The sequence below is a fragment of the Crinia signifera genome, chromosome 2 (assembly GCF_055691185.1).
Source record: "Crinia signifera chromosome 2, ASM5569118v1, whole genome shotgun sequence".
Classification (NCBI taxonomy): Eukaryota; Metazoa; Chordata; class Amphibia; order Anura; family Myobatrachidae; genus Crinia; species Crinia signifera.
The window spans coordinates 383,134,817-383,160,760 of NC_139218.1; the positions used below are offsets into that span (position 1 = coordinate 383,134,817).

The window sequence follows — 25,944 nt, forward strand, 5'->3', positions numbered from 1 at the left end:
GATCAATTCCTTGTTCCGTGTGTGTGTGTACATAATGAGCCCCTTCTAGTCGGACTAGCTGATGTGCCCAGATTTAACCGGGCAAAGGTTTGCTGAGCAGAACACTTTTCACCTCCTTTACGAGTTGAATTTTGAAAAATCCCTTCTTAGTGGGTGGCAGAAAATAACTGTAACCGTTTCCAGACCCCCAGCTGGTGCACAGGGAGAGTTCACATTTTGCAGAGCACAATGATGATGCGTTGTAAACGGCAGGCGGACGTTTTGTGACAGAACTCCAAAACGAAGGCACCTATTGGAACACTGAATTTGCATCTCTACGGACCAAGACCTTTAATTTGGTACATGATCAGACAAGGGCATCCTAGAAATAGATGTATTTTGAGGCCGCTCCCTATGACTGGTAGAGTTGTTGCAGCGAAGCCGCCAAACAGAGGTTTTTATTCACTCGCAACATATTGACAGATTACAAACCTGAAACATGCTAGGCTATTACTGTAACATAGAGTTGGCACTCAAATGGTTAATAAATATATATTTTATGTGATTAAAAAGCATTCAACCCTTCCTGACATGAGAACACGCAGACGCCAGCGTCCCCAATGACTGGCGCCATTTCTGTTTGCTAGCATTATAGTACCTGTTAGCATTCTTATGTATCAGAAAACATGAGTTTTTTTTTTTTTACACTTTTTGGGGCATGGGGGGGGGGGGGGGGGTTTAATCTTGGCACTGCTAGAAGGGATTGCCGATTCCGATGGAATGTACGTGCAAATATTTGCATTGGTCACTGGATGTTACAGGAATACAGCACATGGTTTGGAAGATGTGAGTGGCCGGCATGAACGTGGCACTAACTGTTTAGATGTGGCGTGTCCCCATACATCTAGACTCCTTTTGCGTAAAATAGCCCTTAAATGGCGCGTCAGTAGTGCCGGGCATCCTTTTTGCTAATTTTTCTTTTAAATAGCTTCTAATTTAAGCAGAATGACTAGGATGCACAAGCAGCTTCTGCTGATCAAAATAATATGCAGCATGCCTATATTTTGGTGTGACTTTCTAGGAAACCATTAATTCTTACGCAGATACAGTCACACACAGAACCATGGGCATGCTGCATATCCTTTTACTCAGCAGAAGCAGCTTGTGCATGCAATTCGCTCCATATTGCAATATGGAATAAAGGCGCCTGGCGCTACACACTGCTACCTTCCCACCACGTTCAGCCGACTTCCAGTTTCACAATGAGAAATTAGCAGAACTGTCCTATAATGAAGGATGTGATGACACAGCACAGCCCCCTTATCTCTGCATGGGAACAGCCAGATACCAGGCGCCTTTATACAGTAAATACTACACTGCTTCCGAAGCCCCAGTTCCTGCAGGAGATTCCCAGTCAAATTCTGTACTGGAACTTGTTAGAGACATATGGAAATATGTACCCGTTCCCTGGCACACACCACGGGCCAGCTATATTCCAGAACTTCATATGCAAAACCAAGAAGTCACATTTCATTGTCCCCCGCTTCCCGAGAGGGCAGCGCACAGGTGTGCTTAAATCATCTGTGCTGCTGTGTCAGTTCCTGTCAGCTCGTTTCAAGGTCAGAATCTTTAGAACTAAAACGCTGCTCTCTCGAGTAAATTTTTAAACGTTTTAATGATCTGTATTAATCATTTTAAAAAGTTGAACTGTTTTTATATAGCGAGGCGAGTCCTAACCGAGTACTTATCTCTCCTCTGTTAGGTAGTGCATGCCTGTGTTACTGTTCTGGGTGCACCCCCACACTATACATTACCCTGCATCCATAGGAACTGATAGCTATTATATTATCTGTGGATCAACCTATCCTCTTTACTTAATCTTTGCGTTCCCCTTTCTCACACGTATGCTGCCAGATATAACGGCTGTCAGACCATGGCCATACATAGTGCAATATCTGCGTTCTTTCCCTAGGGAAGAATCGTGTATCTCCCCCCCCCCCCCCCCCCCCCCCCCCCATAAGAAGGGGCAACATAAGTAAAATCTGGTTGCTGTGGCCCTGAATTTTGACATGGACACCGTATCAGGGTACTGCGTCCACTCCCATGGCTGGCAGCACACTAATATATACTCCCTCCATGCCCTAGTGGATAGTAGGGTATGATGCAGCCTGTTTTGGGGAACGTGAAATCTCATGTCAATCTTTTTTTACTGTTGACCTTTTGACCCTGTCGACCTAAGCCCGGTTGATCCAATGTATGTCGACCTTGCTGGTGTTGACCTAGCGACCGTATCCCGTATCCGTTGCTGGACCAAAGGATTTTGCCAACAGGCCGATTTAATTTGTGAGCGAAAATGGAATGTCTTCAGGAATGGTTTTCTGCCAAAGGCCGGGAGTATAAAGGCCAAAGGTGGAAAACCACTTACATTTCTGCAACGTTCTCTTGAATAAACATCAGTTCCTTATCTGCTGGGCTGCGGTGCCAGAGAGCCCACATTAACCCTTAGTAGTGTCTTATCTGCTGGGCTGCGGTGCCAGAGAGCCCACATTAACCCTTAGTAGTGTCTTATCTGCTGGGCTGCGGTGCCAGAGAGCCCACATTAACCCTTAGTAGTGTCTTATCTGCTGGGCTGCGGTGCCAGAGAGCCCACATTAACCCTTAGTAGTGTCTTATCTGCATTGCTGGGCTGCGGTGCCAGAGATCCCACATTAACCCTTAGTAGTGTCTTATCTGCATTGCTGGGCTGCGGTGCCAGAGATCCCACATTAACCCTTAGTAGTGTCTTATCTGCTGGGCTGCGGTGCCAGAGAGCCCACATTAACCCTTAGTAGTGTCTTATCTGCATTGCTGGGCTGCGGTGCCAGAGATCCCACATTAACCCTTAGTAGTGTCTTATCTGCATTGCTGGGCTGCGGTGCCAGAGATCCCACATTAACCCTTAGTAGTGTCTTATCTGCATTGCTGGGCTGCGGTGCCAGAGAGCCCACATTAACCCTTAGTAGTGTCTTATCTGCATTGCTGGGCTGCGGTGCCAGAGATCCCACATTAACCCTTAGTAGTGTCTTATCTGGATTGCTGGGCTGCGGTGCTAGAGATCCCACATTAACCCTTAGTAGTGTCTTATCCGGATTGCTGCGGTGCCAGAGATCCCACATTAACCCTTAGTAGTGTCTTATCTGCTGGGCTGCGGTGCCAGAGAGCCCACATTAACCCTTAGTAGTGTCTTATCTGCTGGGCTGCGGTGCCAGAGAGCCCACATTAACCCTTAGTAGTGTCTTATCTGCATTGCTGGGCTGCGGTGCCAGAGATCCCACATTAACCCTTAGTAGTGTCTTATCTGCATTGCTGGGCTGCGGTGCCAGAGATCCCACATTAACCCTTAGTAGTGTCTTATCTGCTGGGCTGCGGTGCCAGAGAGCCCACATTAACCCTTAGTAGTGTCTTATCTGCATTGCTGGGCTGCGGTGCCAGAGATCCCACATTAACCCTTAGTAGTGTCTTATCTGCATTGCTGGGCTGCGGTGCCAGAGATCCCACATTAACCCTTAGTAGTGTCTTATCTGCATTGCTGGGCTGCGGTGCCAGAGAGCCCACATTAACCCTTAGTAGTGTCTTATCTGCATTGCTGGGCTGCGGTGCCAGAGATCCCACATTAACCCTTAGTAGTGTCTTATCTGGATTGCTGGGCTGCGGTGCTAGAGATCCCACATTAACCCTTAGTAGTGTCTTATCCGGATTGCTGCGGTGCCAGAGATCCCACATTAACCCTTAGTAGTGTCTTATCTGCATTGCTGGGCTGCGGTGCCAGAGATCCCACATTAACCCTTAGTAGTGCCTTATCTTGGTTGCTGGGCTGCGGTGCCAGAGATCCCACATTAACCCTTAGTAGTGTCTTATCTGCATTGCTGGGCTGCGGTGCCAGAGATCCCACATTAACCCTTAGTAGTGTCTTATCTGGCTTGCTGGGCTGCGGTGCCAGAGATCCCACATTAACCCTTAGTAGTGTCTTATCTGCTGGGCTGCGGTGCCAGAGAGCCCACATTAACCCTTAGTAGTGTCTTATCTGCATTGCTGGGCTGCGGTGCCAGAGATCCCACATTAACCCTTAGTAGTGTCTTATCTGCATTGCTGGGCTGCGGTGCCAGAGATCCCACATTAACCCTTAGTAGTGTCTTATCTGCATTGCTGGGCTGCGGTGCCAGAGAGCCCACATTAACCCTTAGTAGTGTCTTATCTGCTGGGCTGCGGTGCCAGAGAGCCCACATTAACCCTTAGTAGTGTCTTATCTGCATTGCTGGGCTGCGGTGCCAGAGATCCCACATTAACCCTTAGTAGTGTCTTATCTGCTGGGCTGCGGTGCCAGAGAGCCCACATTAACCCTTAGTAGTGTCTTATCTGCATTGCTGGGCTGCGGTGCCAGAGATCCCACATTAACCCTTAGTAGTGTCTTATCTGCATTGCTGGGCTGCGGTGCCAGAGATCCCACATTAACCCTTAGTAGTGTCTTATCTGCATTGCTGGGCTGCGGTGCCAGAGAGCCCACATTAACCCTTAGTAGTGTCTTATCTGCATTGCTGGGCTGCGGTGCTAGAGATCCCACATTAACCCTTAGTAGTGTCTTATCCGGATTGCTGCGGTGCCAGAGATCCCACATTAACCCTTAGTAGTGTCTTATCTGCATTGCTGGGCTGCGGTGCCAGAGATCCCACATTAACCCTTAGTAGTGTCTTATCTGCATTGCTGGGCTGCGGTGCCAGAGATCCCACATTAACCCTTAGTAGTGCCTTATCTTGGTTGCTGGGCTGCGGTGCCAGAGATCCCACATTAACCCTTAGTAGTGTCTTATCTGCATTGCTGGGCTGCGGTGCCAGAGATCCCACATTAACCCTTAGTAGTGTCTTATCTGGCTTGCTGGGCTGCGGTGCCAGAGATCCCACATTAACCCTTAGTAGTGCCTTATCTTGGTTGCTGGGCTGCGGTGCCAGAGATCCCACATTAACCCTTAGTAGTGTCTTATCTGCATTGCTGGGCTGCGGTGCCAGAGATCCCACATTAACCCTTAGTAGTGTCTTATCTGGGTTGCTGGGCTGCGGTGCCAGAGATCCCACATTAACCCTTAGTAGTGCCTTATCTTGGTTGCTGGGCTGCGGTGCCAGAGATCCCACATTAACCCTTAGTAGTGCCTTATCTGGATTGCTGGGCTGCAGTGCCAGAGATCCCACATTAACCCTTAGTAGTGTCTTATCTGCATTGCTGGGCTGCGGTGCCAGAGATCCCACATTAACCCTTAGTAGTGTCTTATCTGGGTTGCTGGGCTGCGGTGCCAGAGATCCCACATTAACCCTTAGTAGTGCCTTATCTGCATTGCTGGGCTGCGGTGCCAGAGATCCCACATTAACCCTTAGTAGTGCCTTATCTGGATTGCTGGGCTGCAGTGCCAGAGATCCCACATTAACCCATAGTAGTGCCTTAGCTGCATTGCTGGGCTGCGGTGCCAGAGATCCCACATTAACCCTTAGTAGTGCCTTATCTGCATTGCTGGACTGCGGTGCCAGAGATCCCACATTAACCCTTAGTAGTGTCTTATCTGGATTGCTGCGGTGTCAGAGAACCCACATTAACCCTTAGTAGTGTCTTATCTGGGTTGCTGGGCTGCGGTGCCAGAGATCCCACATTAACCCTTAGTAGTGTCTTATCTGCGTTGCTGGGCTGCGGTGCCAGAGATCCCAGATTAACCCTTAGTAGTGTCTTATCTGCATTGCTGGGCTGCGGTGCCAGAGATCCCACATTAACCCTTAGTAGTGTCTTATCTGCATTGCTGGGCTGCGGTGCCAGAGATCCCACATTAACCCTTAGTAGTGCCTTATCTGGATTGCTGGGCTGCAGTGCCAGAGATCCCACATTAACCCTTAGTAGTGCCTTATCTGCATTGCTGGGCTGCGGTGCCAGATATCCCACATTAACCCTTAGTAGTGTCTTATCTGGATTGCTGCGGTGTCAGAGAACCCACATTAACCCTTAGTAGTGTCTTATCTGGGTTGCTGGGCTGCGGTGCCAGAGATCCCACATTAACCCTTAGTAGTGCCTTATCTGGGTTGCTGAGCTGCGGTGCCAGAGATCCCACATTAACCCTTAGTAGTGCCTTATCTGGGTTGCTGGGCTGCGGTGCCAGAGATCCCACATTAACCCTTAGTAGTGCCCTATCTGGGCTGCGGTGCCAGAGATCCCACATTAACCCTTAGTAGTGCCTTATCTGGATTGCTGGGCTGCTGTGCCAGAGATCCCACATTAACCCTTAGTAGTGCCTTATCTGCATTGCTGGGCTGCGGTGCTAGAGATCCCACATTAACCCTTAGTAGTGTCTTATCTGGATTGCTGCGGTTCCAGAGATCCCACATTAACCCTTAGTAGTGCCTTATCTGGATTGCTGGGCTGCAGTGCCAGAGATCCCACATTAACCCATAGTAGTGCCTTAGCTGCATTGCTGGGCTGCGGTGCCAGAGATCCCACATTAACCCTTAGTAGTGCCTTATCTGCATTGCTGGACTGCGGTGCCAGAGATCCCACATTAACCCTTAGTAGTGTCTTATCTGGATTGCTGCGGTGTCAGAGAACCCACATTAACCCTTAGTAGTGTCTTATCTGGGTTGCTGGGCTGCGGTGCCAGAGATCCCACATTAACCCTTAGTAGTGTCTTATCTGCGTTGCTGGGCTGCGGTGCCAGAGATCCCAGATTAACCCTTAGTAGTGTCTTATCTGCATTGCTGGGCTGCGGTGCCAGAGATCCCACATTAACCCTTAGTAGTGTCTTATCTGCATTGCTGGGCTGCGGTGCCAGAGATCCCACATTAACCCTTAGTAGTGCCTTATCTGGATTGCTGGGCTGCAGTGCCAGAGATCCCACATTAACCCTTAGTAGTGCCTTATCTGCATTGCTGGGCTGCGGTGCCAGATATCCCACATTAACCCTTAGTAGTGTCTTATCTGGATTGCTGCGGTGTCAGAGAACCCACATTAACCCTTAGTAGTGTCTTATCTGGGTTGCTGGGCTGCGGTGCCAGAGATCCCACATTAACCCTTAGTAGTGCCTTATCTGGGTTGCTGAGCTGCGGTGCCAGAGATCCCACATTAACCCTTAGTAGTGCCTTATCTGGGTTGCTGGGCTGCGGTGCCAGAGATCCCACATTAACCCTTAGTAGTGCCCTATCTGGGCTGCGGTGCCAGAGATCCCACATTAACCCTTAGTAGTGCCTTATCTGGATTGCTGGGCTGCTGTGCCAGAGATCCCACATTAACCCTTAGTAGTGCCTTATCTGCATTGCTGGGCTGCGGTGCTAGAGATCCCACATTAACCCTTAGTAGTGTCTTATCTGGATTGCTGCGGTTCCAGAGATCCCACATTAACCCTTAGTAGTGCCTTATCTGGGTTGCTGGGCTGCAGTGCCAGAGATCCCACATTAACCCTTAGTAGTGCCTTATCTGGGTTGCTGGGCTGCGGTGCTAGAGAGCCCACATTAACCCTTAGTAGTGTCTTATCTGCATTGCTGGGCTGCGGTGCTAGAGATCCCACATTAACCCTTAGTAGTGTCTTATCCGGATTGCTGCGGTGCCAGAGATCCCACATTAACCCTTAGTAGTGCCTTATCTGGGTTGCTGGGCTGCAGTGCCAGAGATCCCACATTAACCCTTAGTAGTGCCTTATCTGGGTTGCTGGGCTGCAGTGCCAGAGATCCCACATTAACCCTTAGTAGTGCCTTATCTGGGTTGCTGGGCTGCGGTGCTAGAGAGCCCACATTAACCCTTAGTAGTGTCTTATCTGGGTTGCTGGGCTGCGGTGCCAGAGATCCCACATTAACCCTTAGTAGTGCCTTATCTGGGTTGCTGGGCTGCGGTGCCAGAGATCCCACATTAACCCTTAGTAGTGCCTTATCTGGGTTGCTGGGCTGCGGTGCCAGAGATCCCACATTAACCCTTAGTAGTGCCTTATCTGGGTTGCTGGGCTGCGGTGCCAGAGATCCCACATTAACCCTTAGTAGTGCCTTATCTGGGTTGCTGGGCTGCGGTGCCAGAGATCCCACATTAACCCTTAGTAGTGCCTTATCTGGGTTGCTGGGCTGCGGTGCCAGAGATCCCACATTAACCCTTAGTAGTGCCTTATCTGGATTGCTGGGCTGCGGTGCCAGAGATCCCACATTAACCCTTAGTAGTGTCTTATCTGGGTTGCTGGGCTGCGGTGCCAGAGATCCCACATTAACCCTTTAGTAGTGCCTTATCTGGATTGCTGGGCTGCAGTGCCAGAGATCCCACATTAACCCTTAGTAGTGCCTTATCTGGATTGCTGGGCTGCGGTGCCAGAGATCCCACATTAACCCCTCGTGTCTCTTTCTCTACAGGGAACACCGTGAGCAACCTGATCATGATACTACCTCCAATATACGGAGCTATCCAGACGGTAAAAGACGGCCTAGAAACCAGATACCTTGTGGCCTATCTGGGAATAGCCGGTAAGTGTTCCTGGCGGCGTTGCAAGGCGTTGCGGTTTCACTGTACCGGCCGTGTGTACTTACACGTGCATGGCTTAATCTTTGAGACAAGCATATGCTACTGGCAGGATCAACCTACGTATATCCAAGACCATGCTGGTAAAGGCCCAGCTTTATATAGAGGGGACAGCGCCTACTAGTGGTGACAAAATAACTTTAGGAACACAACCTATCTGTATGTGGTCAGTAGTCGACTGCCACTATTTACTGGCAGGAAGAAGGTTGACATGTTTATTGTGTGTGGTTTTTTTTGTTTGTTTTGTTTTCTAAGCAGACTTTACCATTCCAGCTCACCAGCCGTGTAAATGTCTTGGTAACATCTGCAAGTCGGTCAAACACCGAATAATTGCTCAGAACCATTTATTGGTCCATCACGGGTACATGCAAGTCAGGGGGTCATTTAAACTCGAAATTACTCCAGCATGCTGCAAACTGGCGCACATGTACAATTCCACATGATGACAGGAAATGCAGAGCAGCTAATAAATCCTGTATTTGTAAGGCAGATGTCCTCCTATATCCTTTCTGCTTTCCCGTCAATCGGCTCCTCCTGGCGCGCCAGGTCACATGACTCTGCCAGCTTTATTTATTTTTTTCAACCACTAATGATCGACATATGTAAACAATTAAATTTCTTTTTCTAATATATTTTTTTTAGTGTCTGTCGACATAGGTCAACATAGACCGCACCCCTTTTGCAGAGCTGTGCAGGACCTGACCAGCTCACCCTCGCCAGGCATCTAGTGCTGCATAATATGTATGAGGACGCATCATCCCACTAGATGAGGATTGCACCGGAGAACGTCCTCTCCTTCCTCTGTGTGCTGCAATAGCTGCTGCTGTGGCTGCGTATTACAGGGTGGGGCTGCGGGTCCCTGTGTTTCTGACCCATATAATCCTAGCTCATCCCCCTCGCGAGCCCAAAGACTATAATGACAAATATTCTAGCTGAATAAGATTAACCCGTGACGGGTCCACATACGTGTAATATGCGCATGGAACATGGAAGCGATAATGCAGTGGTGGTTTGCAGATCATAAACCAGGCTGTGGCAGATGCTAAATGCATATTTTATGGAGATTGAGGAGGTGTCGTTCCCCCCCTCCCGCCCCCCAACAGGAGCTGGCAAATAATGTGACTGCACACATGGATGTTTGTTTATTTATTTATTTATTTGCAGTTTCTTATATAGCGCAGCAGATTCCGTTGCGCTTTACAATAGTCATCATTTACTGAGGCTTTGATGTTAACTGTTTTATTAATTTGGAGAACAAGTCAGCCTGCTGATAACTGAATGGCTGGTTTCATACACTCCGGTTTTGACCGGACGGAAAAAAGCCGGACCCACTTTGTCCGGCTTTTAGCCGGATTTCTGGACCTTTCACATGGTCCGGTTTGGAGATCCTGTGGCCCCGCCCCCTCGTCACATGGGGGTGGGTCCAAACAGTTTGACTGGCATTTCCAGTCTGACGGGGTGTACGCCCGCCCTACTCGTCACATGGGGGCGGGCATAAGTATCGGGTAATTTCCGTGGTGTGTGAAGGCGCCCATTGCCTTCCACACCACACTGAATGGGCAGAACGGGACGGCCACGGCACGGCAGCCGGACACTGCAGTGGTAAGATCCGGCTGCTACCCGGCGGCCGCGCCGTGACCGTCCAGTGTGAATGGACAGAGCTGTCCATCACACACTGTAGGGGCGGCACGGCTTTTAAGACGTGCGGTAATTTCCCGTCCGGCAGGAGCCGGACAGTGTGAAACCGCCCAATCTCCCATACTCTGCGGGGAGACAACACAGCACAGAGGGGCAGATGTATTAAGCCTTAACAAGAGATAAATACAAGGGTTATAAAGAGAGATAAACGTCCAGCCAATCAGCTCCTTACTGACTCTTTTCAAACACAGCCTGTGACATGGCAGTTAGCAGGTGATTGGCTGGATGTTTATCTCTCCTTATCACCTTTGGATTTATCTCCTGTTGAAGCTTAAAACATCTGCCCCTGAATTAAAACTGCATTCATGGACATACCAGACTATAACCATGTATACATCTGCAAAATTAGATTAACCAATGGGGAACGTTTTCTAAAACTTCTAAGGAGGAAAAGCTGGTGACCAGTCAGATTGTAGCTAGCCTAGATCTTATGTGCTAGCAAATGACCGCTGCAATCCCATTGGCTGCTATGGGGCATCCAATGACAAGACTCTGGTATATTTTTAGTTGATGTCTAATAGAGATTTGTATTGGCTGAGAGATTAGACTCGTATAACCACACCGATGACCAATGACTTGAACCTTTTCCTTGTGATTGCAGCTGTCGGAATGGGGTCCTGGTGGTTTCACATGACGCTACAGTATGAAATGCAGGTAATACGGTGCCAGCCATGTGTCCTCATACGTTGTCGTTAATTGTGCCCCATAGTGGGAAAGAGCCCAATTCTGTGCTGCGTGATGTGGGCGTCCACCGCATAGCTGTCATATAGGGGCCGTGTTCTTATTTAGCACACCTTTGTCATGTAAAGTACTTTTTCTTGGGCTGTTTATAAAACTACTAGGTGATTCATCGCGCCCTACGGGCGCTCTTCACACCGGCGTAAGGGGCTACGCCTCTTAATTTGTGAACATTTGTATTGTGAGAAATATGGTTAGAATTGTATGAAAGATGCCCTGTATTGCAGCTTCTGGCAGTGGGTGAGGGTCCAGCGTGGCAGCACAGGAGTACCGGACGGTGGCCCTGAGTCAGTGTCTCCTCCTACTGGGTGGGAGTTAGGGTGCATGAGAGCAGGAGGCTGGGATATGAGGCATGTTAGGGGTATGTGGGCAACACAGCGTCAGCGATTACCCAGTGGTGGAAGTTACGGTTCAGGAGAGCAGGAAGCTGGGTAGTGATAGGGGTGTGTGGGCATACGGGGGACTAAAGAGGGTGGTGGACACTGTGCAGCTTCTGCCAGTGGGTGAGGGTCCAGCGTGGCAGCACAGAAATACAGGAGTCAGTGTCTCCTCCGACTGGGTGGGAGTTAGGGTGCATGAGAGCAGGAGGCTGGGCGGTAAAGCATGATAGGGGAATGTGGGCAACACAGGGTGAGCGGGTCTCCACTGGCGGAAGTTACGGGGCAGGAGAACAGGAGGCAGGGCAGTGTCCTCCCACATTGATGGCAAAAGTATTCAACATCGGCCATAAACCATCGATTATTTGAAAATCATTGATGGTCGATGGGCATCCCTAGAACTGGAGGAGGGTGGGGGGACAGTATGCAGCTCCCGGCAGTGGGTGAGCGTCTCCTCCCACTGGGAGGGAGTGAGCGTGCATGAGAGCAGGAGGCTGTATAATAGTGGTATGTGGGCAAGACATTGATAAAAGTTGTGGCGCTGGTGCAGAGGGCAGTGGGGAAACCTGCAGTGCGGCAGCCAGGGCCGGATTTCCCACCTAGGGGCGGTACCTGCTTGTGGTGGTACAGGATCCCCCATTGTCACGGGGGTACGTGAAATGCGGGAGCGGGGGCCGCGGTGGTCCGCTGGGGGGTGGAATTGCCGGAAGGGGGCCTGGGGGGTCTGCAAATTGCGGGAGGGGGGGTGGTGTGTGGGGATCCGCGGTTAGCGGGAGGGGGAGGGGGCGGGGGCGCGGGGGGGCTTGAATCGTGGGAAGGGGGGTCCGCAAATTGCGGGAGGGGGGTTGTCGGGGTTAGAGAATTGCGGGAGGGGGGGTTGCGGAGGTCCTTGAATTGCGGGAGGGGCGCGTGGGGTGCTGTGAGTCAAGGGGTGGTGGTGCGGGGGTCCGTGAATCACGGGAGGGGTCATGAGGCGGGGGTTGTGGGGGGGCTGCGAATCGCAGGAGGGGGGGTGTGGGGGGTTGCCGTGAATTGCATGAGGGGGGCGTGAATCAAGGGAGGGTGGGCGCAGGGGGGTGGTGCGGGGGTCCGTGAATCGCGGGAGGGGGCATGAATCGCGGGAGGGGGGGTCGTGGGGGGTTCCGAATCGCAGGAAGGGGGGTGCCGTGAATTGCGTGAGGGGGGCATGAATCGCGGGAGGGGGGGTCCCCGAATGTGTGAATTACGGGGCGGTCGCAAATCGCGAGAGGTGCCGCGGGGGCCCGCAAATCGCGGGAGGGGGGCGCTACGGGGGGTTTGTGAATCGCGGGAGGGGGGGTCGTGAGGGGTTGCGAATCGCAGGAAGGGGGGTGTGGGGGGTGCCGTGAATTGCGTGAGGGGGGCATGAATCGCGGGAGGTGGGGTCCCGCGTTTCGCGGGAGGGGGTGGTCGCGGAGGTCCAGCGAATCGCGGGAGGGGGTGGTCGGGTCTGGGACGGATATTAGACAGCACTTACATCGACAGCCATTACATCGACACCATTAGTTCGACAGCTCATTAGGTCGACACTGCCATTAGGTCGACAGAGTCTATGTCGACAGTCAAAAGGTCGACATGGGTTTTTTCACTGTTTTTTGGCCGAACTGTCGACACAGTCGACATGGACACAGTTTGAAGTGTACCGCAGCCGCTCGCTATGCTTCGGGCACGGTGCGAATGGCGGGAGGGGGGGTCACGGGGGTTCCGCAAATCGCGGGAGGGGGGGTCGCGGGGGTCCCGCGAATCGCGGGAGGGGGGGGGTCGCGGGGGGTCCTGGCAGAGGGTAGGGATGTGCAGGAGTAATGGTGGATGGTGGCTGTGGAGTAATGGTGGATGGTGGGCGTGTACTGTAGCCCTGGCTGGGCGGGGGGAGGTGATGTCAAGGGGGTGGAACGTCAGACACATGAAAGTGAAACTGTTCTACACAGGAATGTTCTCCACAGGGGTTGAGTGACAGATCTGGCTAAATATATAAGAGATAATTTTTGTATATTTTTTTTTTGCATTCAATGGGGGTGATTCTAGGCCCCCACCACTAGGTGGCATCCAGCGGCTGCAATTCAAATGTTCTGAAGTGATCACAGTTGGCGCCGACATTTCTGCTCGTTTCCTTGATAGGCAAACTATGAATAATGTCCCTTTTCAGGTTGCAGACACTATTGAGAATGACCGACTCAAACTCCTTCCCAGGCCAAGAAAATTTGACATGAAAATGACCTGAGAGTAAATTCATAATTTCAGTGAAACCACAATTTATATACGATTTGAATTATTCGATTTTTCCCTTGAAATTTCCTGGAGCCAATTTTTTTACTACGGGCCTGAATCAGGTTGGCTCGCTGTGCATTCGTATGATCAAATACCCGCATGCGCAGACCTGCTTTGCAAAAGTCCTTGTCGAGTATGACACTCGCCGAGGCATTCCCACAGACCGGGGTAGGAAGGGGGGGGGGGGGGGGGGGGTTGTGCGCTGTCGCATTTCAACACTCCACGTTTCCTGGGTATTCCCATAAAAATGGTGGGTGCACCCAGAAAAATGCTGGACTTCCCCATGTGAACGCAGGTGTGTGTAAGCCTGCTCGGGTCAGGCAGCTGAAGTCAGTGCCTGCCCCAAATTCCGCCACTTCCATCGCAAATAAAAGACTTTTATTTGTGACGTGGAGAAAAAAAATGATTCGCTGCTCTGGGACCATTGAATGGTATTTCGCCCGTACGGCCGCATGCGAATGGATGTGTAAGCAAATGCGGCTATTTGCTCGCCGAAGAGGGGGGCGAGCGTTCACTCGCCTGGCAGGTGGCGTTTACCCGCTCACTAAGCAACAATATTTTATGCTACTTGAGCCAACCTGAATCGGTGCAATTGCCATTTTGACTGTGCTATTTCGCCTCTGACCAATACATTACAAGTGACATAATCCAAATTGCCTTCCTGCACAGCTCATTTTTCCTTGAGATACCGACCTCACCTTGAGATACCGACCTCGCGCATTGGTGATGCAAGCAGGGGAAGCACTGATATTTTAACTACATTTTCATACAAACTATAGTCAAATTGTTAGTCAAAATCTCCCCATGTGTATGCACCGTAATGCGTGAAACATCTGTTTCACCATTTTATAAATCAGTGCATCAGTGGGGAAAATACAGATGTGTCCATACTGTATATATATCCATGTTGCCCGTTAAAAAGCCCTACTTGCGCCACGAATATGACGTGAATAGAAGGCACAATCATCTTCTGCTAATTTAAATTATATATGGCATGCCTATATTCTGTGTGCAACCGTGGCTCTATCTGCATAATGAGGTGTTACCATGCAGAGGCTTGTAGTACCACAACGAAAAAGAGTGAAGATTCGGGTGCTAAATACTAAACACTGCTAATCGGAATAATATGTAATATGCTCTGAATTTCAGGTGTTTTTACCCAAAAATATGGACCCAAAATGCGACAAGATGATCTTGTTTGGTGGATTCCCAACATAAGTTCAGAATTGCATAAGCTGGGTGCCAAAACTCTTCAAGGTCCGTACACACTGGGTGTTTTTGCCCACTGTGTATGGATAATACTGATGGGGAAAATCGCTGGGCTGAAAAGCGATTTTTATTTATTTATTTAGCCCCCAAGATGAACGGATGGAGGATGCTTTGGAAAGCTGTCCACTGCCACTCATCTGCTGGCAATACCAGCAGATGAGCGGCCGGGCTAGTTATGATGGGGGAGCGCAGATCAGTGCTCACCTTTCATTGCTGCCAAATGAACCCTGGGCGGCTTTCAGCTCAATGTCACCCAGTGAGGATGGGCCTTTAGTAACTGGACGGCCTTTGCTCTACAATCCACATATACACCTTCATGGCAAGCTGGGGCTAGAAAGTTGCGCACAGATCAGGGATGGGGAACCTTAGGCCCTCCAGCTGTTGTGGAACTACACATCCCAGCATGCCTTGTTACAATTTTGCTATGTGGCCATACAACTGTTGCAGTGCATGCTGGGATGTGTAGTTCAACAGCTGGAGGGACGAAAAGGTATTGAGCCCTCTTTGCTTCTCAGTGAAGTACTGTGATTTGATGCAGCTTGAGTGGCATTGTGCGAGATGTTGATGAAATCACATTGGGAGAGTTCCACACTGTTTATGTGCTGACTGCGGTATAATGTATAATAATCCCTCTTTATGTTACTCTCTGTGCAGCTATTAGACGAACTGCCCATGATCTACAGCTGCAGTGTCTTCGTTTACTGTCTGTAAGTAATATTCATCTCTGCTGCTGCCGCCAATTGCTAGACGCATTGTTTTTCTGTTATTGCATTGTATAGTCATGTATAATTGTAATACAGATGCATATTTATATTGGGTTTTAGATTTGTTTCTAAAATGCGCAATTAACATGACCTAGCGTAGTGCACCTGGGAGATTGGGAGGGTATAGGTTGGATTGGGTACACCACCAACCAAAAGTCCCACTGTGAAGTGGGTAATCTCCCTTCACGCCTCAAATCGGTGCCCGGCAGTACCTTCAACACCCATCCGGAGAGGTAGACCCTGCACCTGGTGGCAGCTACAAAGTCTGGCCGGGAAGTCTGTGTGGTAAGAGCTCCTGGTGACCATCTTCCATCGGCACGCTCTCAAGTGGCAGGTCTGCACACCATACAGTGGCACCCAGCAATGTTTTCCACACTTGTCTGGCAAAGCGGTGTGAGAGTTACACTGGGACATCACACCACCTACTGAAATACCCTGCAGAACCTCTGGTTATGGGCCAAATGCACTAAGCTTCAAAAGTGATAAAATGGAGAGCGATAAACAACCATCCAATCAGCTCTTGTCTGACATTTTTCAAACCGTATCTGACATGGCAGGTGGGAGCTGATTGGCTGGCTGTTTATCACTCTCCATTTTGTCACTTTTGAAACTTAGTGCATCTGGCCCTGACTGTTTGTCCCAACATCATCATCGTGGTGGTGCATGTTAGCAGAATTCTACTATAATACTGCACTACCACTGAACTTGAGACTGAAACTAGTCACTGCAAAATCACCCAGGGAGACCATAGGCTCCAGGATCAGCAAGCTTTTGGCATTAAAAAAGGTATTACTAGAAAAAAAAAAAAAAAAAAAAAATCCCAAGAGGACTCCCCCTGTAGTGACACTACAATGACTTGTTATGACTCTTTATCACTTGGGAGTACACTGTGACCCACCTTTTAGACATTGTTTTATCTACATTCTTGCTTGAATTTTTGTATTTTAACACTTTTAATCTATTATCTCTCAAACAATTGAGGCCACCCCCCCCCCCCCCTCATAGTTTCCTTCTTCTGATAGTTTGAAACCAAGTTATATTAGGTGCATTGTCCGGGTACAGCACCTCCTGCTTGGAGCAGTCATAGCCATGAGGTACCTTCTCTATGTCTGAGAACATACTCCAGTTGGTATTCTTCAGTTAATGGCGTTATAAAGTGGGCCCAATTCAGACTTTGGGACTCATTCTAAGTTAATGGCGTCTGTGCTGTTTGCCAGGCATCGCCCACAGCTTCCCTGGTGTACATCCGTGCATTTTAATTTGCAAGGAGTGAGGTATGCACTAATCATCTCAACTGCGACTGTGTGCACGGACTCAACAGAGTCCTATCTCAGCAGTGCCTCCGACTCTGAATCAGACCCTTAGTTTCTCTTGCTTCAGTGATGTTAATTGGCATCAATAAGTAATTGCTTCCACTCTGCAAGTAGTGCTGGCTAATAATCAGCACTACTGCTTGTGATAAGTTGCAGCCAATAAACGGCAGTAAAACCATACAGTTTGTTACTGGAGAACCTGTACGTTACACACATACAATGTGTCCATTCCAGTCATGTCTTCTCATGTTCTGCCTATAACTTCATCTTTTTCTTTCTTTCAGGTTTGAATGTTTCAAGAACAGAAATTCCTACAATTATTTGCTGCTTGTTCTACTAATTCTCTTCAGTTTAATAGTAACTACAGTAAGTTCTTATCTTTTGCCCTTTTATCACTTTCTAATTGGTGATGGTTTTAAGACCCATACACACTATACGATCCCCGCTGACACCGATATTGACGGCAGAGGGGGGCCGGCATCAGCAGGTGCATACAAACTTGCCAATGCCAGCAGGGAAGGGAGCGGCAAGCGGTGGGGTCAACCAGGGGAGCAGGGGCCATGCTGCAGCTGCTGCATGGCCCTCTGTAGCTAGGAGCTCCCTTGTCAGAACATGCAGGATGAGGGATGGGGGTCGTTAACGATGCCCAGGAGTGATATTGAGTGTACATACTAGAAGATATAGTAACCAATATCGTCCAGAAAGCCCTTAGTGTACCGGGGGCTTACTGGAGGGCATTGTTCTATTCTGTATGCAACGTGGACGCAGGTTGGCCTAGTGCCATCTGTCTGCTTCAAGGAACAAGATCCGAATATCTCCCATCCATTGTGTCCCACATCTGATTGATCGCACCATTCTGACCCGGGCATAACCCTTTTAACCTGGGTTGGAATGCCGGGTTGCTGGACTCGGGAAATTTGGAAAGGCCCTTTCACAACTCATGGAGAACCGGGTCGTCCTGACAACAACCTTAGATTGACCCGGTGCGATGTGAAAGGGGTAGAAGTGTTAGTAACTGTCAGTCACCTGCCGTCCTCTGCTGTTAAACCAGGCGTGTCATCTGCCAACGACTGACTGGTTACCGCCACGCAGATCACAGCTGCTGTCCACAACATGAAGATGGAATGCGAAGGCAGTTGTTTCAGCTGCATAGCATGACCTATTATCTGACATGCGCAGCACACTTTTGCCAAGGTTCCAGCAGGTGGCGGAATATGTACTGCAGGGAATTTCAATATGGACTTATTGACTAACTGGATGTGTTTCCTTAAAGTGGCTTTCTACTGCTTAGATTTTCTTTGCGTATGGCGTCAATTTATCACTACTACTATTTAGGACATGTAACGAACGCTTAAGCCTTACATAGTGAATAAATGGCATAGTGCACCTCGCTAAAATACAGCATGGGACGCAGGCTCTGCCAGCTCAAAGGTGGTGCAAAATTCTTGCCCTGTTACCCGCACATTCGCATCACAGTGCACCCCCCACCGCAAACCATTTATCTCACTAGGGCCCTTATTCTGATCTGATCGCAGTACAAATTTGTTCTCAAAATGGGCAAAACCATGTGCACTGTAGGTGCTCCCACCCAAATCTAACTCTCTCTGTACATGTTACATCTGCCCCACCTGCAGTACACATGGTTTTGCCCATTTTGAGAACAAATTTGTACTGCGATCAGATCTGAATAAGGGCCCAGATACCCTTGGCTAAAAGTGGTTCAGGTTGACAGTCGATAGGTCAACACCAAAAGGTGGACATGCATTGGATAGATCCTTGCCACCGTTTTGCCATTAGGGAATGCTAAAACAATAGCAAGGCATGCTGGGATGTGTAGTTTCACAACAGCTGGAGGGCCGCAGTTTGCACATGCCTGCTGTAGACCTTTCAGTCCACACCCCCTCTACAGTGAGATTATTTTGTACGTGTATTAAATCTAGGATTACCGGCTACTTTCTATTTATTCGCATTGTATCCAGAGATCTGAGTTGTGGGATCTGCATTTATTTGGTTCTTCCCAATCTTCAGTGTGACTCAGTGCTGTGATCGTTCTGCTTGTGCTGGGGTTATACTCCCTCTAGTGGCTGTTTACAGTAATGCTAACAGGACAGTGCATAAAGACCCATACACACACAAAGATGTGTCACTAACGACCCATTGATAACTATAGTTCATTTTCAGCCTTGAAGTGAAAATGAACAACCTCAGCATTGCAGGTGATCGCAGAGTGATACAGAGACAGTCACTTATAATCAATATCCCTTCTTTTCCTATTACAGGTTTACTTACGATTGAAGGAGCCAGTGTTCCACCAGGTAACGTCACTGCATTTTAAATTAAAATTGTATGAACGTAATTCTGTAACAGTGCCGCCAACTTGGGGCAGACCGCTACTTGTGGAGTGATTCACTGCTGAAAATATATAATAGCCAAGATCCACCAAGAGTTTAATGGGTGTGGAACAGGGTTCCGACAGTCGATATCCCGACAGTCATTAGCTCGACATGGCCGGACTCAGACAGCATGGTGAGTGCAACAAACTCCCTTGCGGGCACAGTGGCTCGCTGCGCTCACCTCCTATTCTATTCTACCTCTATGGGGGTCGTGGACCCCCATGAGGGAGAATAGCCGGTGGCCGTCGGGAAACCGTGCGTCGGTATTTTCAACAGTCGGGATCCCGACGGCGGGTAAATGACTGCCGGGACCCTGTCTGGCACCCGATTTTAACAGTATCCTTGTTTAGATGATGCTTGGCAGCAGATACCGTACTTGTGTATTATCTGGGTGCCCAAGATTTCCATCGTAGGGCATTGTACAATCAAAAATCAGGTCCCATCATATCGCATGCGATGTGGTTTTTTTTTTATTGTACAGGCACTGATGCTTGATTACTATGTTAAATGGCCCCCCATTGTTAACGCAACCCCACATTCAACGCCAACCCAAAGCGTGGCGAGGGGTGATGGTACACGTCCTCCAAACTTTTCATTCCCCCCACTATCCACGTCGGCGTGGAGTTGATTTTATATAGTGTGGCGAGCGCACACGGATTACTTCACATGTATGCCACGGGGGGCATTTAACATAGTAATGACCCATCCGGGTGGGTATACAATAAAAAATCGGGTCTGGGGGTGCATTTAACAAAGGAATAAGCCCAAATCGGCTATGATCGCGTCGCATCGCATGCCATTATAATGGCATGCAATGCGACACGATAGAAAAATTGTACAGTCGGGTTTTAAAAACCCTGAAATCGGGTCCCATCGTATACCTTAATTAGTAGTATGCGATGCGATGGGCGCCCGGATAATACACAAGTACCGCAGATACAGATTGTTCCCAGGGCTGGATTTTGAAACGTGCGCAAATTCCAATCCGTCGGCTGCTCCTTTATTAGCAGACTGCACATACAAGGCAGCAAACACTGTGCATCTCTGAACAAGACAGCAAACACTGTGCATTTCTGAACTATTCAGTCGGACGCCGTTCTCACCATTTTTAATATGGCACACTGGCAGCTTGCATGAAACAGTCAGGATCTCATGCATGCACTTGGTGCAAGAGCTGACGTTAGCGGTTCATTACGGACCTCGTTATTTCCGCAATGGTGCCGTTACAGGAGATCAGGCACACAGAGGTTGTGGACCGCACGTTCAATCTAGATCTGGCTGCTCTGAGAGAAGAGATCTTTGAGGGGCTGTGAACCTTCTTAATGCCGCCAGTGGGACTGGGAGGGGACCGTCCGTGCTGGGAGGTTATGTCACGTTTCATTGAACACAGGGGTTCAGATAACCAGCTGGAGACCGGAGAGGGGTTTGGGTAGAAGCCGTCTGACGTACTTGGAGCAGCTGCTGGTGATCACAGAGCAATGTGTCTGTCTTCCAGCTGTGCCGAGCGACCTCTGACTCTATGGTGCTGAGAGAAATCCGCTGGCTGCATGCTGGGACACGTGAGGGGTGGGGGAACATCATACATCATGGTGTCCACATCTGCTTCCCATTCCACTAATCTGCATGGATATCCACTTATGTTCTTAACCTTTAAACACTTAACTTAGAACTATGGCAGGAATACAAAGTCAAATGTGTTTAAAAAGCAAAGCCCCCTTCCCACCATAAGGAGGTGACTGCTGAGGGTCAGGTGTAATAGTAACCCCCCTCACCCCCCCCCCCCCCCCCCCCCCATTCAGTCCATCTCCCACGTCTGCTGGGGTGGGACCAGGTAGGCGAATTCTGCAAGCCCGGATAATCCTAGATTGCCCGGCTGAGTCATGGAGGTCTGTGGTTGCTTCTGCTGAGACCTTGGAGAACGTTTTGTACCTTACAGCATAGATGTTGAGGCGTTATGATCTAATCCCTGTAGTATTGGGGGGATCGCTAACGCCCATTTCATTTCTTCCACCCTCAGGTGATGTACGGCCTGCTGGTCTTGTTTCTCGTACTCCGATCCGTGTACATAGTTACCTGGTGAGTATCCTGTGGGGGCAGCCATGTTTTTTATGGGCGCAACCCCAGATCTCGGTTATTTGTCCGTCACTGTAAATTATTAGACTGTATTCTAATGAATATTGAGGCTGCACAGTGTCTTCATGAAACAGGGCTGCTTCTAAAAAATGATGTTGCCTATAGCAACCAATCAGATTGTTGTTTTTTTAGGATTGGCGAAGGCTGTTTTCGGTTTTGACAGCCAAAATTCAATGTTCCGGCTGTCGAGTGACGGAAAGTCCCCAGATTGTTGAAAAACGGCTGTGACTTGGACAATCCGCGTCCATTTCCAACAAAACCGATCCGACTTATTTTAAAGTTGGATCTATTTTTTCGGAAACCACCTTCAATGTTGTCTGTAATGGCAGCATTGAATAGGAGTGTACCACTATTTCCGCCAGCGGGATTGAATACCCCCCCCCCCCCCCCCCCATAAATGCCTTTATATTTCTTAATTCACATTAATCTCACTTTGTAATCTGTCTTCTTACAGGGTGTACCCGTGGCTGAGGGGTCTCGCCTACACCTCCTTAGGGGTCTTCTTAATTGGATTTTTATTCTGGAACATAGACAACATTTTCTGTGATACCTGGAGGTACGTTTTTCGTTGTAGCCTAGCTGGATGCATGTGGGAGTGCGTTATATCTGGATGTGTATACACTTCACCTTTAGGGTCATCCTGTGATGCAATAGGGGTATGGATTGGTTGGTTGACATGGGGCTAGGTTGACATGTCGTTTTTCACTGATTTGTTTTACTCGAATGTCCACACAGTCGACATGGACACAGGATTAAGTGCACCACGGCCTAGTGGATGGTAGGGCATGAAATACCTCCTGTCTGCTCAAAAAACAGTGAAAAACCCCATGTCGAACTTTGGACTGTCGACCTAATGACCGGTCGACCTAATGACCTGTCGACCATCTTTAGGTCGACCAACCGACCGTATCCCTGCGATAGATGCAGAATTTTTAAATGGGGGGAAATAAATGGTGACAAATTCCCAGTATCATGTCTGTTGCTTTGTACGTCTTCTATACAACAAGTAAGCTGGCAACTTGGACGGAAAAGCAATTATTGTAGCTTTCCAGAGGGATATCCAGAAAACATGTGCTGTTGGGTAAACTGTAGGACTTTTGCTGGGAAACACTGAGCTGGGAAAACTTTGACATTACAAAATCAGAGGTGTCCAGACGCCCAGATTGGCGATGAGAGGTGGAGTCTACCGTTGCAGTAACGTGAAATTGCTGTGGCGGTTCTCTACGCTGTGAGAGCTTTGTGATGCCCGCACACAACGGCTTCCAGCGCAGTATAATGCTTCGTTCTACTGATAATATCGACATGTGTTCACTTACGTGATGTCTTGCAGGGGTTTACGGCAGAAGATGCCGCCGGTTCTCGGGGCTGTGACCCAGTTTCATGCCTGGTGGCACATACTGACCGGATTAGGGTCCTACTTGCACATTTTATTCAGGTAACTATACTCTGTTGTATCTGTGGAGTCTTCTAGCTGGAATAGGAAGGGGCAGAAACGAACCCTTGGGCGTGTCACGTTCCCAAATCGTAGGTTTACCCTCAATCTACCCCTGTCCCTCAGTGCACTGTCGTTGCCTCAAATAGAGGGTCAGTTGCCCTAATCTATGGACACTGATGGCTGTGTGAGAGGTGCTGCAGGGCTACCCCCAGGGTTCCCATTAAATGTGCTGGTCAGCAGACCCCTATAGGAATCCAATCTATCATTAATTATCTATGTCCGAGAATGAATATTAAGTGTAAACTCATTTTCAGAGTACAAAAGAGAGGGGAGTGAACAAGTCACTCAGTAGCGCTGGTTCTTATCGGGGGGAATCAGACGCTTTAATTGGGTAGAGCTGCCGCCACACAGACAGAGGGAATGTGTACCTCTGTAAACGGAAAACAGAGGTAGTGTGTGGGGATAGTAAATATCACCACCAGGTGGCGCTGCTCCACTCAATAATAAGTACTAATGAGTCAATAATAAAGATAAAGAGTAACTGTAGCAAAACCCATCTGAGTAAAGCATGTGGTGATAGTTTCTGGCATTCTTTATAGCAATTATTTAAATAGTTTATCTCTGAGGTTCTGTGCGAGATGATGTATAGAAAATGTTGCTTTCATCAGCAGAGGATCATACTGACTGTTTTCTGTGTCTGTTTTAGTTTATACACACGGACCCTGTACCTCCGATATCGGCCAAAGGTTAAGGTAAGTGACTCTGCTTCCTGATTAACACTGGGCCTTTACAGTGCGTCTGAGGTTCAGAACATTCTGGGGGCAGCAAGATCACCCCTCAGCAGCTTTTGTTTGATCATTCTGCTGTAATTACACAGATACGACACCGGAGGTCTCCACTTCCAGTATATTCATGTGTATATGTCTTCCCTCTTTAAAAAAGTTTTAGGCTGAGTTGCGAGCCACAAATGCACCACAGTTGTCATGGATTATTGCATAGGGCAGTATTCAATGACAAATATTCTCCGTGCATGGCGAGAGATTTTTTCTCTCGCCATGCACTCGCCGTGTTCCGGAGCCTCCTGCTCCCACTATTCAACGTATTTAAGACTCGCCGCCACTCGCGGCGAGTCTTAACCCCTGCAGCGGACGAGCGTCCGCGGCAGGGAGCTGACAGGGAGCCGTGGGACGGTGGCATCCAGGGAGATTAAAGTCTCCCTGGATGCCCCAGAACATATGTGGAGGGTAGGGGGCCCCCCGGGACCCAGGCAGCACAGGCTGCCCCCCCCCCCTATAGCCAGCGGGGGACCCAGTATTCACTGCACCCGAAGGTGCATCGGGTGCAGTGAATATATGAATATCTAATGAGCGGCTCGAGCGCTCCGGCCCCCTGCTGGCTGCACTGTGTAAAAAAAAAAAAAATGTACAAATTTTTTTTTTTTTTATTAAATATATATTCATGTGCTATAAGCACATGAATAAAAATAACATGCCCCTTCACAGAAAAAAAAAACTGATTTTTTGACACCAAAATTAAAAAAAAAAAACCTTTAGATTAAAAGTTCACATTCCAGCTCTCCATCAAAAGATGGAGAATTTCTACACGGAGAGAGACGGCGAAAATTACTTAAAAAGACGGCGAATATTTCACATTGAATAGGGTTGCTCGCTTTTGGAGAGCAAAAGTCTCCATCCAAGGCTAGAAAAGCACAAACTCGCCATAAAACACGGAGAATTTTTCTCATTGAATACTGCCCATAGACAGAGCCATGGCTGATTTGCAAATGATTTGCAACATAATACACTGTCACTTCATCTATCCAACAAAATCCCTTCTCATTCTTGGAAGGGTCTGGCTCCTTCTAGGCTGACACTTGTGCAACCTTTCAGACAGTGTGTGGCCAATGCACACTGTATTTTCAGACCATAGAGAACACCTTCCTAAATGCAGACTCAGGGAATGAGGTGTGGGGTATATGTACGGAATCCAGCTTACGTGACATAATTCCTTGTGAGTAATCCCAGCTCTCTACTGTCTCTCCGCACAGTTCCTCTTTGGGATGTGGCCGGTGATAATGGTGGAGTCTCCTAAGAAACGCTGACCGGCCAAGGCCTCAGAACCACACACAGACATTCCGTGATGGTCCCGACAAGCCTGTAACCCTGGGGCTCACCAACTCCGACATTCTATGCAGTGAAGACGGACTAGAAATGTATGCATTGATGTATTTACGGTGCACCCGTATGTGTCTGTGTTCCTGTGCGTGTAGGGCGCACACTTCCTGTGCACTGGTACTGCCAACTAGACGGACACTGCCCCGTTCATGAAATCACCCCTGGGGGGGTCACTGCTGGTGCGTCACGCACCCAAGATTTCCATCTCCTTTTTTTGTTTTTAATTTTAATACAACCTCCTAAGCAATTCTGTAATACCGTTGCTTTGTCATTGGGCCATATTAACAACGCACGTGTAATAGCCAGTGTTACGCACTCCTCGGATCAGTCGCTCTCGGTGGAGGGGGAACCGGGCGCCAAAGAGACAATCGGTTATGAAGGTTTGTTTGAACCTCTTATCTGGGAACCATATACACTGTAATTATGGTGCATTGGACGTGCAGAGTGCAGTTTGTTCTGCAAATAAGAGAACGGCAAATGCATCCAACGCTGAGAAAATGGCGTTCTGCGTCACGGTCTATTTAACCTGGCATTAAAGTAACAGAAACTGAAGGTGGATACATGCAATGTATGCTTAGTAACAGTGCCTAACTTATTTCTTAATAAATTTTGTGCCTACTTGGGTTATGTCCTTTCTTCCTTTTTTATTTAGATTTGGGAGCATGTGGAGTGTTCATGGACGGGTGTAGATCAGGGGTGGTCAAACCGGTCCCTGAGATCTAAAAATGGTCCACATTCCCCAGACCACCTAGCTGGTGCACAGCTGTAGTCATTACTAACTGTCACACTGTCAAACCTGCTGCATTCATTCCTACTATACATCCAC

General features: G+C 48.9%; 1 protein-coding gene across 1 annotated transcript in view; it reads left to right on the forward strand.

Moving 5' to 3' along the window:
• The window catches only part of ACER3 (alkaline ceramidase 3), a 42,458-nt gene extending 16,717 nt beyond the window's left edge, over positions 1 to 25,741 (forward strand). The window contains exons 2-11 of the mRNA XM_083170187.1: positions 8,373 to 8,483; positions 10,838 to 10,890; positions 15,561 to 15,613; positions 17,268 to 17,349; positions 19,263 to 19,298; positions 21,394 to 21,452; positions 21,964 to 22,065; positions 22,840 to 22,944; positions 23,651 to 23,696; positions 24,992 to 25,741. Of these exons, the coding sequence (XP_083026313.1) occupies positions 8,373 to 8,483; positions 10,838 to 10,890; positions 15,561 to 15,613; positions 17,268 to 17,349; positions 19,263 to 19,298; positions 21,394 to 21,452; positions 21,964 to 22,065; positions 22,840 to 22,944; positions 23,651 to 23,696; positions 24,992 to 25,045 (701 nt within the window). The 3' untranslated portion in view covers positions 25,046 to 25,741. The remainder of the gene's footprint in view (positions 1 to 8,372; positions 8,484 to 10,837; positions 10,891 to 15,560; positions 15,614 to 17,267; positions 17,350 to 19,262; positions 19,299 to 21,393; positions 21,453 to 21,963; positions 22,066 to 22,839; positions 22,945 to 23,650; positions 23,697 to 24,991) is intronic.
• Positions 25,742 to 25,944: the final 203 nt, after the last annotated feature.